Source organism: Anser brachyrhynchus, assembly GCF_964034855.1.
Source record: "Anser brachyrhynchus genome assembly, chromosome: 2".
In the NCBI taxonomy this organism is placed as follows: Eukaryota; Metazoa; Chordata; class Aves; order Anseriformes; family Anatidae; genus Anser; species Anser brachyrhynchus.
In genome coordinates, this window is record NC_137695.1 from 8,699,656 (window position 1) to 8,714,263 (window position 14,608).

The 14,608-nt window shown below is 38.1% G+C and overlaps 1 protein-coding gene across 3 annotated transcripts in view; it reads left to right on the forward strand.

Annotated features, from left to right (window-relative positions):
• DPP6 (dipeptidyl peptidase like 6) overlaps window positions 1-14,608 on the forward strand; it is a 414,546-nt gene that overhangs the window by 308,052 nt on the left and 91,886 nt on the right. For all 3 annotated transcript variants that reach the window (XM_080578557.1, XM_080578559.1, XM_080578558.1), the window contains exon 7: window positions 4,487-4,568. In XM_080578557.1, coding sequence (XP_080434683.1) covers window positions 4,487-4,568 — 82 coding nt within the window. The remainder of the gene's footprint in view (window positions 1-4,486; window positions 4,569-14,608) is intronic.

Here is a 14,608-nt window from a genome sequence, read left to right on the forward strand (position 1 = left end):
TCCTTGTTCAGAAATTTTGAGGGGAGACTTTTTGAGTAATGAGCACTCATGTAAAGAAATGAGTAAATTTCTCTATTTACTGGTTCAATAACCTTTTGTGAACATTGTGCTGAAATCATCCCTGTGTCTGGAACAGTTTAACTGTCTCTGCTCCAGATGATATTGTCTTAATATGGATGAATTTATACAGCACATGCTGTTTTCTGTCTGGTTTAAAACAACATTACTTTTCCCTTTTTTCCCAGGCTTTAAAATCAATCATTTTAAGAGATGAAATAAATATCATCAACCCTTTAATAACCCCGTGCCTTGCCATTTCTTTGGCTGGAAATAAAGGTTATAGTCCCTTTTCCATAAGGAAACAGTGAAAGTGGTGTAACGACAGAGTGAAGCTAGTTCTTCATGCAAACCCATAACAGGAGATATACAGGCTGCACTCAGAACAACCCATTTCCAAGTCAGCATCCTGCACAAATGAGCTCACAGGGGAAGGTTCAGAACCAAACAAGGCCTGACGATGAGGGTCTGTGAGGAACACTGGCTCTTTGGAGAGGCTGAGATGACCTATAATATTGATTGATTCAAGAAAAAATGCAAAATAATTTTAAGCAGGATACTTTGAAGGAAAAAGTAAGCGTGGCGCTATGAGAGGTGATAGCTTCTCAGCAATAACACAGCTCCCAGAAGAAGCTGGTTGATGAGACCATCATGAGGTCATGTGTAGCATGCAGTGCTTGGACAATGGGCGAGTGCTCCTGGGTTTTTGGTGCACATTTTTTCCAAGTCCCTTATGACATTTTTACTGAGGAGAACTGCATGTCTGGAATAGTGTGAGGAAATCTGAGGTGTGTTGGATAGTGGCTCTCCAAATGTGTGATTCAGTTTGTGGACCAAAATGAGCTTTCCTGGGAAGAGCAGTAGAGGGTTGTTCCCATTCCACACTGGAGAGGCACTGTAGGTGAGTGTTCCTCCTCCCACTATGGGAGATACACTCAGTTTGTGTGGTGGTTTTACCCTGCTGGGCAGTTGAACTCCACCACAACCCATCTCATTCCCCATCCTCAAAGGGAAATGGGGAGAGAAGAAAGTATGCTGGAAAGAAGAAGAAGGTTCACAGGTTGAAATACCCTTGAGATAAGGATAATTCATTAAAAAACAAAACAAAACAAAAAAAAGGCTGTGCAGAAGCACACAAGGAAGAAAAACAATTATTCTCTACTTTTTTCTCTACTTCCCAACAATGAGTGATGTTTGGCCATGTCCTGGGAAGCAGGGCCTCAACAGCCACTGCAGGGAAAGTTAACTCCATCCCAGCCAGACCCAGAACAGTCTGTAACTGGGTTGCTTGGAGATGCCAGGGAGGCAGTCCATGTTCATTCCAGCACAGACCATGCACCCAACATCGTCCAAGTAAGTGTCTAGGAATCTGCTCTTTCATGGTAGGGCCTACAATTAGGTGAACTTCATTTTCATGCCATCTTCAGGCACGCTGCCAGTCCAGTCTCACCAGGCCACTGACAATACAGCCTGTGTGCTGATCCCTGAAGCTTCTCTGAAGGCTGCTAGATCATGCTGAACAAGGAGAGATGTCTTCTCAGACCCCTTGCAGGTGATGCTGAAGTTCTCCACAGGTGAGGGAGTGAATGGTTCTGTTCTCAGGAAAAGGATTCTCTTCAGTCTATAAGAGATGAGGAACATGTCCATCTCTCGGGAGTGTTCTGGGGGAAAGACTTAGACTGCTTTTATATCCCATGGTAGAAAATAATAATTAAGAGCATGAGGATGGCTGCCTGGTGTACACCTCCCTCCAGTGGTCCAGATCATGCTCTGAACATGCCTGCTGTGATACAGTGAATTTAGAGACAGTTTATGGGTTTGTATGTGGTTTGTATGGGTTTGTAATGTGGTTTGTAAATCAGGCACCTCCAGGCAATATGCTATTCCATCAGTCAGCCTTCTATCTGCATATTTATCAAAAGGTTTCGAGGCAAACAAACAAGATTATGGTAAAAGAAAAATTTCCCAGCCATTGTGAACAACATAAGAACTAATTCAGTAGATGCAATGATATTTTTCCTCAGAGAAAGGGAAGATGACTTCGCTTTTTTTTTATATATATATGTATATATAATATTTATTTATTTATTTTTCTGCAGCAGAGCTCTTTGCTGGTAGCCTGAATGCAAGCGTTTTACCTTCTGTCTTGTCTTTTACCTTATCAGCTAGCAAAGCTGTTTTGTGCAGCTTTTCTCATTGCATTAGAGTTGTCCTCTTCTAAAAGATGATGCAGTGAGCAGAACTGACAGGACTTGTCTGGGCTCTGGTCTGAATTATTGAATGTAATTGGTACGTCTGTCCCTTAGCTCTGTCTGGGTTATCTGAAGCATTACAGGTTGGAATTCTTACAGTTTGTCTAATCTGTTTACTTGGTGATGGTATTTCCTCCCTCTATTTGTAGTATCTTGCTGCTCTTCTTACTATGGATAAAAACAAACCAACCAACCAACCGACAACAACTAGATAATTAATTTGTCAAATAGTGAAGTACTTTTTTTCTACCATAAGAGGTTTTGATTTGATTCACTAGTTTTCTCTCTTTTTCCTGCACTCAGAGGTTACTCTCTGTTGAGATAATCAAGATAGGTAACCAAAGAGATTGACTCTTAACAAGGAGAACTGACTTGAAACTTAAGCAGCTAATGCATACAAGCTCGAAAAGATCCAGAATAGGATCTTCTGTTAGTAGTAGTTCAGTATGACTGTTACCTGTTCTCCTATCCGTATCTTACAAAAGTGACTTTAGGCTTCCTGCAAAGACCATTAATCATGAGAAGAAAAGATGTAGTTATATTCCAGCAGCAGCAATCTGGGGTGACACATTGCTGGTAGAGTCAAATGCTGTTGGGGCATCCTGCAATACACTTCTACTTGAAGGGTCAATGCCTCAGCAAACCACTCTTGCCCCTCCACATCTGCCTCAAACCTGTTGTTGTGAGTGCTGTATTGTTCAGTCAGCTCCACAGACCTCTTCCCAGAGACATTACGGGTTATGATTTATAACCACTGACCCTCACCCTGTAGCAGGAGTGTGGAAATTGCCATTCCAACCACAAAAGTTATGGAAGGGGCACTGTAGGCTTTGGCATCTCCCCTTAGCACACCTCATTTAAGGTCTGCCCTGATGGCCTGTAGCTGGCCTTTGAACAGGCGTTTGCAGGAAAAACACCTTTTTCACATTTGATAAACCACACAAAATATATTTCTAAACACTCCTCTTGCTGCTCCCTTTGGATGTGCTGTGACAGCCCTGGTGCAGTGGGATGGTTCTGCCACATGAGATCCGGCACAAATGGGCAGAGCTGGAGTGTAGCCATGGTATAGCACAGCTCAAAGACCAGGCAACCAAGTGCGTTCAGTTAACATCTAGTTATTGCATTCAGGTTTGTTCTGTTTGGAAAATATTATCTGGAAAACATCACCTTTAACAAAGTAATGAACACTGTAGAGATGCCTTTTGCTTAAGGGCTAGGCAGACATTGTCTCATTTCTCTGGTTTTGGGTGATGTTGGCCTCAACTTGCCTCATTATTCCTTTCTATAGACAAGTGATGATAATACGCTTACTTTTTAAAGCTGTTTGAGGTCTGCTAGTGAGACATACTGTATATGGGCCTTTTTAGTGCTCTTTTTCATAGAACATTACTATATACAGAGTTGTAGCATTGTGACTTCAGAATATGAAATGTAATTATTTGTGCTGAGTATAAATTCCATCAAGGCAATGGAAGAGTTTTACTTTCTGTGCTGTGATAAAATAATATTATGCTACTCTGACATTTACCCCCCAAAAAAAAATAATCCTTTTTCTATATTGCATTTCCTGTGTCTCACTGATGTTCTGCTGCAGAAATGAAGGTAGTGGATGAAAGAACAAGAAAAGCTTTTTGATTTTATTTTCTAAAAGATTGAGATATTTGGTATTAATAGGAGCTTTTGCCTTCAAAGCCAAACTGCGTATCAGTTCTTATACAGTTGTTAAGCATTCCTGCCATCCTGTTCAAAGGAAAATTATTTGGCAGAAAAGCCATGAGATGAAGAAGACATTATATTTTTCTTGTGGCAATATGTTTGAAATATATAATTATTGTTTATCCTTTGTGGATATCATCAGTGTTGATAAATACAATTACTTTGTTTGCCATCCCTTGACTAATTCTTAAGGCTTAGGCAAGTCGGTGGTGGAACTAATGTTTAACTTCATGTTAATAAGAAACAGAATTTGTCAGTTAAAAGTTTGATCTTACCAATGCTTGCTAGTAGTATAGTGCTTACCATATGGTAAAATGTCTGCTAAAATATGGCACCAAATATTAGGTGATTCCTCCTGAAAGATGTCTTATAGAGTCATGGTGGTGCCAAAAGAGGGTGTGCACCAGCTTAAATGAGGACACTCCTGAAGGTGAAATTTTATTTTTCTCTTTTTCCAGGGATCCCCAGAATTTGTATCCCCCTGAGGTCAGCAATGCAAAGCTTCAGTATGCTGGTTGGGGTCCAAAAGGGCAACAGCTGGTAAGCGAAAGAACAAACATGTAAATTAATTCAGAGAATATTCTGCTAACTAGATTCTTGAAACCTGTGTGTTAGCAACTAGCATCTCTTGGGATTTGTTTTATCATGTAAATTATTTATAAAATTGCTAAATATATACATTTACTGCAAAGTAATTGTGGCTAAAAATACAGGCAAAAGATTTTATGAAAGCTCTTTGAGAGGATGCACCTGCTTCTCCCAGTATTGGACACAGGACAGATTTATAATAGACAGTATGATTTAGTTAGTATATTATTGCTTCACAAGGGTGTCTCCAGATGTGCAAACTTGGCACTAGAAACATTTTAAATCTAGAACAGATTTGCTCTGAATTTGCTCTTTAGTTGTCTGCAAAATGGACAAAAGTAGAAATGCATTGTAGAAAGTTTTCAAAGCATGCTTTAAGAAACAAACAAACAAACAAACAAAAACAGCTTGTTCAAGATTCATTGTGTTTCACGGAGCCTTTCATGCTGCAAAAGTTCTGAAATGTCTCGTTTTGTTCCCTGGCTGCTGCCATCTTGGATTTGCCCATTATTTACAGCACGGATTTCCTGGCTGTGTCCCCTGGCTTCATTTCCTGATGCAAACCCAATGTAAAGAGATAGCATATGCCAAACAATCTCTATTGTAACAAGAAAATTAAACATGTCAACTTCTTTTTTTGATTATGGAATTTTAATACCAAAAAAAAAAAAGAGAGAGATTTAAAAGTAGCCAAGGAAATCTAACATCTCTCTCCTGTCCCTAATGCTTTCTTCAGGGTTTTCTTTTTTCTTTTTTTTTTTTTTTGTATTCTTAACTAAATTGTTTTCAAAGTTTATTATTTAAGAAACTGCAATAGTCATTGCAAGTCTACATACTAGCTTAGAGGGAAAGTAACAGCTACAGGAACAAGAAGGTCTCTCCTCTGCTCCATCAGGAAAATCAGGCTTCAGAAAGTCATTGACCTCAAATCTGGTAGGAGTGGAGATGCAGCAGCCTTTGCCTCTATGCAAAATGACTTCAGAGAAGCTCGTTTTTCCTCATTTCACCCACATATGTGCCCTGGTTCTGTCCTCTAACATGTTCCATTTCAAATTCCTTAGCCTGCTGCCCAACAGATCCCTGCTGAGCAGTTTGTTCCAAATCACAAGAGATTGAGGTCTGATGCTGACCAAACTCTCTTATATTCGTGAAGACCAATGAGTTCACATCTTTAGGCTTCTGGGTAGCTGATAATGTACAATCAGCTGAAAACACAGCTAGAGACTGCCTCTAGGATATGGCAAAGAAAGCAAAAAGAGAGCAGCATATATTCTTTGCTGTTTGCTAGTGTTTTCTGTTATAAGTCTAACACACTAAGCTTCGCAATATATAACAAAAGGTACATCTGTTAATGGAAAGATAATACTGAGTTGCATTAGCAATTTTCTTCTGTTCACAATGACATCTCTCTATCATATTTTTTGCTGTGGACTTATGTGCTTCGGCACCCTGAGACTCTGCATGTTATTGACTCACATTTATGTTAGTTCTACCAAGCTGAATGGATGTATTTAATATCCATCTTAGAAAGAAGATTAACTTCTTTCACACCAAAGATAAGATGACCAATCTACTTCCTCTATTGCCTTCTTTCCCAAAGTAACATAACTATAAAGAAAGAAAACATATTCATATCAAAATGGACAAATTATGTATACAAAAAAGCAATACATACAGTTCAGGAGAAGAAAAGGCTTTCTAACTCCCAGCTTGATCTTTTAATACTGAAATAATTGATACCACTTTCCACTGATTTTTATTAAGACTGCAGTAAAATCTTAATTCCCTAAGACATCAAGTTTGGTACACATTCCTTCTATGGGATGCATGGCAGATTTTTTAAAGTAATTTCAAATATTCCTATAACCATTTAATCTTACATGAATTTTGGAATTATTTTGCAACAGTTGATTTGTTCTGGATGTTTCTTTTTTGGCTTCTAAATATGTAAATCTGCTGGCCTGTAATTCAGTAGTGTATCTATTCATAGCTAATGATCAGAAGAGAATTGCCAAAGAGAAATAAGCTTTTCTCAAAAAAATAGATAAGAATAAAAATCTGCCAGCATTATAAATGAGATAAAGGGAATATACAATGCTCAGTCTTCTGAACTTCAAGACTAATTGAGTTACTCAGAATATAATTCCCAGTGAAGTTATTGTCTCCTTCTGTGAGGCCAACATCGAGTGCAAACACAGAGAAAAATCAAAGTCTTTTCAGATCTGATGGTGTGAATGTTTGCTAAGTGTAGGCCGGGTTGTGTTGCAGGAGGAAGGAAATGTTGTCAAGTGGGATAGAATGAAGTTACATGCTGGAAACTATGTGTTGGCTCCCTAGATCCTGGGAGGTTACAAGGACAAGCATATGTTAGAGTCCCAGAAAAAGGTGGGAGTGAAGGGTGAGTGGGTTTGTATCACCTTGAGGTACCCTAGCTTTCAGGAAACTAAAAGCTTTTCCATTGAAATCTCCTGATTCATTCTTTGGCAATGCAAAGGAGAGGTAGGACAGATGAGTAGATGGTTTGGTCCCACAACTTTTGCTTTCCATTTTTTCTTCCTTCCAAGGGCAACTTTTGGTCACCGTCTGACCTCTTTCTCTCTTGCACGTCTAATCATTCAAAAAGAATCAAATCTGAAACAGAAGAAGCCTGAATGATCTGCTTTCTTTGTGGTTTAGAATAAACAGCAGAACTCCTTGTGGTTTAGAATCAAGAGCGGAACTTTCCCAGGAGCAATTTTCTATTTATCTTGTTTTCTTTTGTCCTTATTTATTAAATTATATGGCAGCTTTGAGATTATGAACTCCTCAGAGCATGGTTCTTGACTTCTTAGTAGCCTGTAGATATGCCAACAGGTCTATGCAAACAATGGCAGATACTGGAACTGAGAAAATCTATGTCAGGAGATCAGAATGCAGAAAAACCATCACTTCTGGCATCTCACAAATACATATATATACATACATATACATATATATATTCTTCAACCTTTCTCAGATTTCAGCCAAAGACTTAGCAAGTTAAAAGTCTAATAAAACTCGTGGAAGAGTCAGGCTTTTCTTCTGAGTCAATAGAAAAGGAGCCACCAACTTCAGTACAAGAGCTAAAACATTCCCTAGATGTGACAATTATTAAAGGGCTCCTTCTTCTCTTTCATCCTATGATATGAACCATTATTTTTGCCTTTGCAGAAAGGGTGGAAAGCAGTGTTAAACTGGAATAGCAGTGTGATATATTCACTTTCACTGGGTGTACATGACTGTGAAAAGGACTGAAAAAAATCCATTTTTTCCATGATGCGTCAAAAAGCCCAAAGTCCTTCTTAGTATGCAATGGCATCAGCCCAGTGACCTTGAGCATGTTGCTTGGTGGTTTTCAGTGAATAGGCTGGATTTCTCTCAAACAGAATCAAAGCATTATGCTCTTCAGCAACATAAGGATGTTGGTGCCATGATAGAACTGCAAAAAAAAAAAAAAAAAAAAAAGTGTTATGCTCTATTTTTGCCCTGTTCTGTGTATGCTTATCTTGGATTTCCTGTCCTTTTCTGATCTCGCCATTTGTGACTCAACAAAAACATACTTTCCTCCTGATGGAGTTTCAATTCTACCACAAAACAAACAATCCAACAAACAAGAGAAAAATTTCTCTTAATTGATTTTACTGGAATATTTTAAGAGTCTCATGTTTTATATCTTTAGATTTTTAGAGTGGGTTCTGTACATGGGCATGTACATGAGTTTTCTATAGTATATTTTCCCCAATATTGTCTGTGCAATGGTTAGTCGTTACCATCACACTGATCTGAATTTTCATAGAATTTGTGAGACTGACAGACTCAGGCCTCTCTATTTATCCAAAAAAAAAAAAAAAAAAAAGGCAATGATCTTTTCCTGGTTTGCTTGTCTGTGTGGCTGAAGTCTCCAGGAGCGAGACCATCTAGTGCATGTCTGTAGCTGAAGTGCCCAAAGAATCCAAAAAAAAAAACAAAAAAAAAAAAAAAACAAAAAAAAAAAAAAAGAGGTTTTCTGGATGCTTTTGTCTAAGTTACTCCAAAATGAGCACATCTAGGTTTAAAATGTTTGCTTCAAGGACACGCTAAGGATGTACTTGAGCCCTGTTGTCATAAGGAAGGCCCAAGCTGCAAGACTACTTTAATAATGTGCAGTGAGTATTCACAGTGCCAACACTAAGGTACAGTTCGCAGGAGTTGTTGAATTCCAGCTGTCAGAATAATTTCTGCCATGCTTCTATTTTCTTTTTTTTTCTTTTTTTTTTTTTTTAAGCTGTAACAGTCCTGACAGATATTAATGATAATGATGACACATCAGATTCTGGGGGATGCAGTTCTGCTCAACTTTAGAGGCAGCAGTTATAATTCAAAAACCTCTCTCACACATCATAGTATTTACTCTTCAGCAAAGAGAAACATTTTTGTGAGGTTCTCCTGGCCAGTCAGTCTTCTACTGTTTCCACTATTTCCTTAAACTATCAAAGTCATGTAGGAAAAGTATTATAATTGTATTTAGCTGCTGGAAGTTTTAACTGACCTTACGTTTACTGCATACCCACAGAGTGGTCAGAAAGGGTTTCTTCTGCATTCAGAGCCAATAAACCATTTTCAGTGTCAACTCTTTTGGAGCAGGAGCTACCTTTTATTCTTGCAGATTATGCAGCAATCAAGTGTATAATTGGTTCTAAAGTAATAAAAGTTATGTTTCACAGCAGGTGCAATAAGAAATCTCAATTTCAGTGAAATGCAAATACCAGGGGGAATGAGGAACAAGTCTTTCAGTCCTTACCATGTTAGGACTTTGCAGGTGCTCTCAAACCATGAATGCTAATGCTGGTAAACAGCTTGTTGTTATAGATATTGCTGTCAAAAAAAAGTGCAATGCAATTTAGAGAAATATTGGAGTTAATTCGTGTATAAAAGGTTTGAATGATAGATCCTGCTGCACAGGGCCAGAACCAATCCATTTAATTTGTTATCAAATCATTTCAACACTGTAGCATAATGTCTTGCTAACTAGGATATCTAGATGCAAAATGCTGGTTAAGTGATGACACTTGGAACTAAACTGGAGTGACTCCTCTAATTAGCAGTTTTTTCCTTTTCTGAATTTGTGCCTGTTATGCCAGTTTGGTTCCAGGCAGAAGGGCTGCATAGATATCAGGTGAGGAGGACAATTTTCACAGGAGGTACTGAATCATCCATTGTTGTTCCTAATCCGGCAAAGCATTTGAATTGCTGTGTGTATAATTGTTGTGGGTCTATTTGTTTTCACTATTATTTCATAGATGTTTATATTATCATCTTTAAGCTGCTGTTCTCTCACCTTTTCTTTTTACAATGATCTCTGAATCTCTATTTAGCTGTGGTCTGCTGTACTTAATTATTCTGGCTTGATTATCTTATTAGTTGCAAGGAAGAAGTGGTTTCCTCCTTTCTAATTCCCATATATGCCCTATTCAGAGTTAGAGGACAGTTTTTTGCATGATTTCTGCATTCTGGTAAAAGCATGAGTTTCAGAATAAACCTTCCCTTCATCCCCTTTCCCAGTGTTAGAATACAGTTTTTAGGAAATCCCCAGTGAAATATATTACACTGAAAAAGTAGTATGTTTTTCTTTTTTTGGTTGGTTGGTTGAGGTTTTTTTTGCTTCCTTTTGATGCTCTGCTCTTTGGTTACAGTGGCCTTGGTGCCCTATTTTTTATTTTTGCACATGCTTGTCACTTCCTCTGACATCAGTAGGCTTTATATGTACAGTTCTCGTTCACTAAAGGGAATGTCTGGCATGCTCAATGTTGTGAGCTCTGCTGAAAATGGTTGTGTCCTTTCCCATTTCAGCATTCTTGGTGATGTGTTTTCACCAGTGACAAAAGAGTAAGGCATTTAAGATAAGTGAAGAGGATTCAATAAATGTTACTGAAAAAATGATACAGGTGATTACTATATATAGCTTGTTGCCCTTTCTGTGGACATGAAGGATTTCAAAGAAAAAATTCAATTGATGATTTGCCATAGATGTTTCACCAATAAATCAGAGAAAAATTCACTTCTCTTACATCTGAATAGGAGAGACATAAGATGATGAAGCATTTAGGGCACCACCCCTGGAGGATCGCCACTGCTATAGATTTTCTCAATGTCTTTGTAGATGTTACTTTTTCTGGTTTAGTTACAGTATGAAGATGGCAATATAACCGTACCCCCCAGTGGACTTAAAGGATTAAAACATTAAACATTGTGGACATGCACACACTGAGTATGTTCCTACCAGAAATTCATGTATAGATGGATTTGCTAGCTCAGACCATTTTTTCTTTATGTCACAGAGCATCTTGTTGTACTATAAGTAAAGTACTGAATTCTCTTCCATTATATGTTACAGCATCTCATTGTATGCTACAGCAGTTGCACAAACATGCAAAATTCCTGACAGTGCACACGGTCATTTCCACTGAAAATAATTCCCTCCTTGAGATCTAAGATGTTGAAATTCCTTTAACTTCGGTTGCGTTAAAGGGATATTAAGCATGTATCTTCTGGTTAGGAGCATTTTTCATTTAAAAGATCTAACATCTAGAAGTGTATGCTTGGTTCTGTACATAAGTGTTTCTGGCATCTTTTACAGCTGTGGTTTGTAGACATAGTCCATTAAAATAAGTACTTAGGAAGTTACAAGAGTTGCTTTTGGAAAGTTGCTTTTTTTTTTCATGAAAATAGTTTCCTTTTACTTTATAAAGCAGCAGTCATTAGTAACAGTATGTTTAAATACTATGTTTTAAGACAGGGCAAGCAGACTAGGGAGCACAACCTAAGAGGCTGTGGAACAGCTCACCTTTGTTTACAGAGGTGGTCTTGCATTCCACAGACATTGATCAGAGTTATGAGAAAACTTCAAGAACAATACCGTTGGGTCTACTAGTACATGCTGTTCAGCTCCTGGAATAAATGCTGCTGGTTTCTGTTACTAAACAACATATGAGAGAGAAATATTAACTCTGCAAGGACAGTCGTGTACCTGGAGGAAACCAGTTGCTATTTTTTTTATGCTGGCAAGTAATCTACGTGCTCCTCTTAGCTAGATATTCATTCTATAACACAATAAAATAGTTAAAATGAAACACTGTATCATCTCACATTAAATAATCTAATTTATAGTGATGCTCTACATAGACATCAGTGATATTAGGTTACAGCATACAAGATAATCCATCAAGCAGAACTTAAAAGCAGAATCAGAGCTCCATACTAAATGGTACATTTACTGATACATACTTTAATACAACAAGGCAGTTATAAATTAAAATAACCCCATTAGAATCCAGGGCAAGAAATTCCAAGCAGACATAGTTCTCTTTGTCGATGTGAAATAAACCCTCTTTTCTTCCTCGAAGAACAGAAAATAGGACAGAATATTTTTCTTAAAACATACCTATTTTTAAATCTTCCAAGTCATAATAATTGCTTATTTGGCTGGACTCCGGTGGATTCTAGGTGTGATTAGAATCTGTACATGTTATGGACTAGCATCTTCACAGAATATAAATAGAAATAGATTGTATTTGTAATGGTGAAATGACAAAAATATGAAGATTATTGAAATCTGAGCAGAATATTAATGCAGTTAAGGACTTAGGCTGAGAGAATGAAGACAAAAATCTCTTCTGTGTCCATTTTTTTTGTTAAAAAAGGGAGTGGGAGGAGGGGGGGAAGTGTGTCTCTAGATCATAGAATTCAGTTGTTACTCCTATAGGCTATTATACAGGACTTTACCTTGACTGCCAGTTTAGATTGTCTCTAAAGACCTTAAGAACCAGAGGATCTTGCAAACTCTTCTGCTTTCCAAAGGGAACCTTAACATCTCTTGAGGAAAAAAACTCCAAACTCTACTGAATACTATAGACATAGATAAAATCACAAATGTGATTTTAGTAAGGTTTATGTAAGATTATCATTCTTAACTGTTCCTAAGGAGGAATTGCAATATAAATTATTTATACAAAATTCTTAATATATATATATACATATATATATTATTTTTTCACAGCAGACTTGTATTTTCCCTAGACTTTCCCTAAGCATTCTTGTTGTCCTTCATGTCACTTATAGAAATCAGCTCCAAATAGGCTTTGGTTTTCTGAACCGCATCCATGCACAGACAGTGTCTCTATATTCCTTCCAGCTCATCTGTCCACCTTCTTCTACCTTTTGTATGCTTCCTTTTAATGTTTGAGTTGGGTCAGGAGATCAGTGGTCATCCACACAGGCTTTCTGCTACCTTTGCTTGGTTTCCTACAGTCAGAATTAATCATTCTTAAGTTTGGAGGAGGTGAAATATGAAAATCCAACAGCTTTCATATACCCCTCTTCCCTCCAGAGCCTTGTCTCATGGAATTCTTCCAGGCAGCTCCCTGAACAGGCCAAAGACTCTTCTCCTGAAGTCCAGGGCTGTCATCCATCTTTTTTCCTTGCTTCTTATGCTCGTGATCCTGAACTACATGGTGTCTGTGGCCAAGCCTGTCCCCAGCTTTCACATTCCCTGCAGTTTCTGCAGTCAGGTCCACCTGTGATATTTCAGTCATCTGCCCTTCTCTAACTGCTTGTTCGTGAACACAGTCTCCACCCATTCCTAACTCCTGCAGGCATCTACACCAGCACCAATGATAAGCCCCAGCCATCCCTGTAACCCCAGACCTGGAGAGCCAAACCCTCCCTTGGGAGCTTCTTCTGTCTCAAGGTCTTCAATATGCGAGGGTAGTTGCTCCAGTCAGTGCTGGATACCAAACCTGAGTTGGTTACAAGCCACAGACTATCAGAGCTATCTTTACCCAGCAGCCACAGGCACTCTGATGTTCTTCAAGGTTTCCAAGAGCCTCCAGTAACCTAGAGGAGCTCCAGAAGATCAAGAAGTGAAGCCTGGAACCTGCTGTGCAAATTGCTGCATCTGGGGCAGCCAGGATCGTAGAAATAGAAAAAACTTCATTTGAAGACATGAAGGAATGTTTTTCCATTCCATCTGACTTCTTAGTCTCTTTGTTGTCCATGGACAATGAAAGCAAAATTAAGGTCTTAACATTTATTTCACAAGGCATATTTGCACATTTTACAGGTGATAACTCTTCTGTGCTTTGTTTGCTAGATGCTGTCACTGCATGCAGAAGTATTCGTCTTTTACAGTTACTCTGATGGTTTTCCTTTGCAGAATCAATTGCATTTCCTTTCATTGCATTGATCTCCATGCACTTAATCTCTTACACTACTAATATCAGATACGTACAAGCCTTCGATCTCCAATGAGGAGTCATTAATACTATTTTTGAAGTGTTTATGGATCAGCACGGTTCTTACATGCATCAATCTGTACTACTGTATTCTCAGGTTTTAGTAGTCCCCTGGGGGCAGTTTCGGCTTCTTTATCTTGAAAGCCTTCCCACAGAATCATTTTAATACTGGCATAGTCCTTGCTTTGGTCTATAAACACCGCCTTTGCCCATTTCTAGGTAAAGGGTAAGTAAAGTAAACCTTACCCCTGCCTAAAGAAAACTTTGTCTGTGTGCTGCATAACTTCAGAAACTGCTATGCCTTCTAAATCCTTGGCTTTGGAAGAAGTTATCTTCTTTATTTGATTTAAAGCAAAGCTAAATCCTTGTATGAAAAACTGAAACTGTAGCCTTCTCTGTCAATAATTTATCAAGATGTCATTCTCTGCAATGTGTTGATCATGTGGAATACTTTAATTGGTTCATCACCGATCATAATAATGACATTTTGGTTTTGTAAAGAAAAAGTTAACTTAAAAAAAAATCTTTTTTTCTTTCTATTGTTATATGTCTCTTTGTTATCTGTCTCTTAAGCTGCAAAATTGAACTGTGTGGTGGGGGAGAATGCAAATACTTTGAAGATTTTTGACTTATTGCTTTAACCCACCTGCTATCAAGCTATATTTAAATGGCAACTAGAAAACCCTAATTAAAATACTAGCTGTT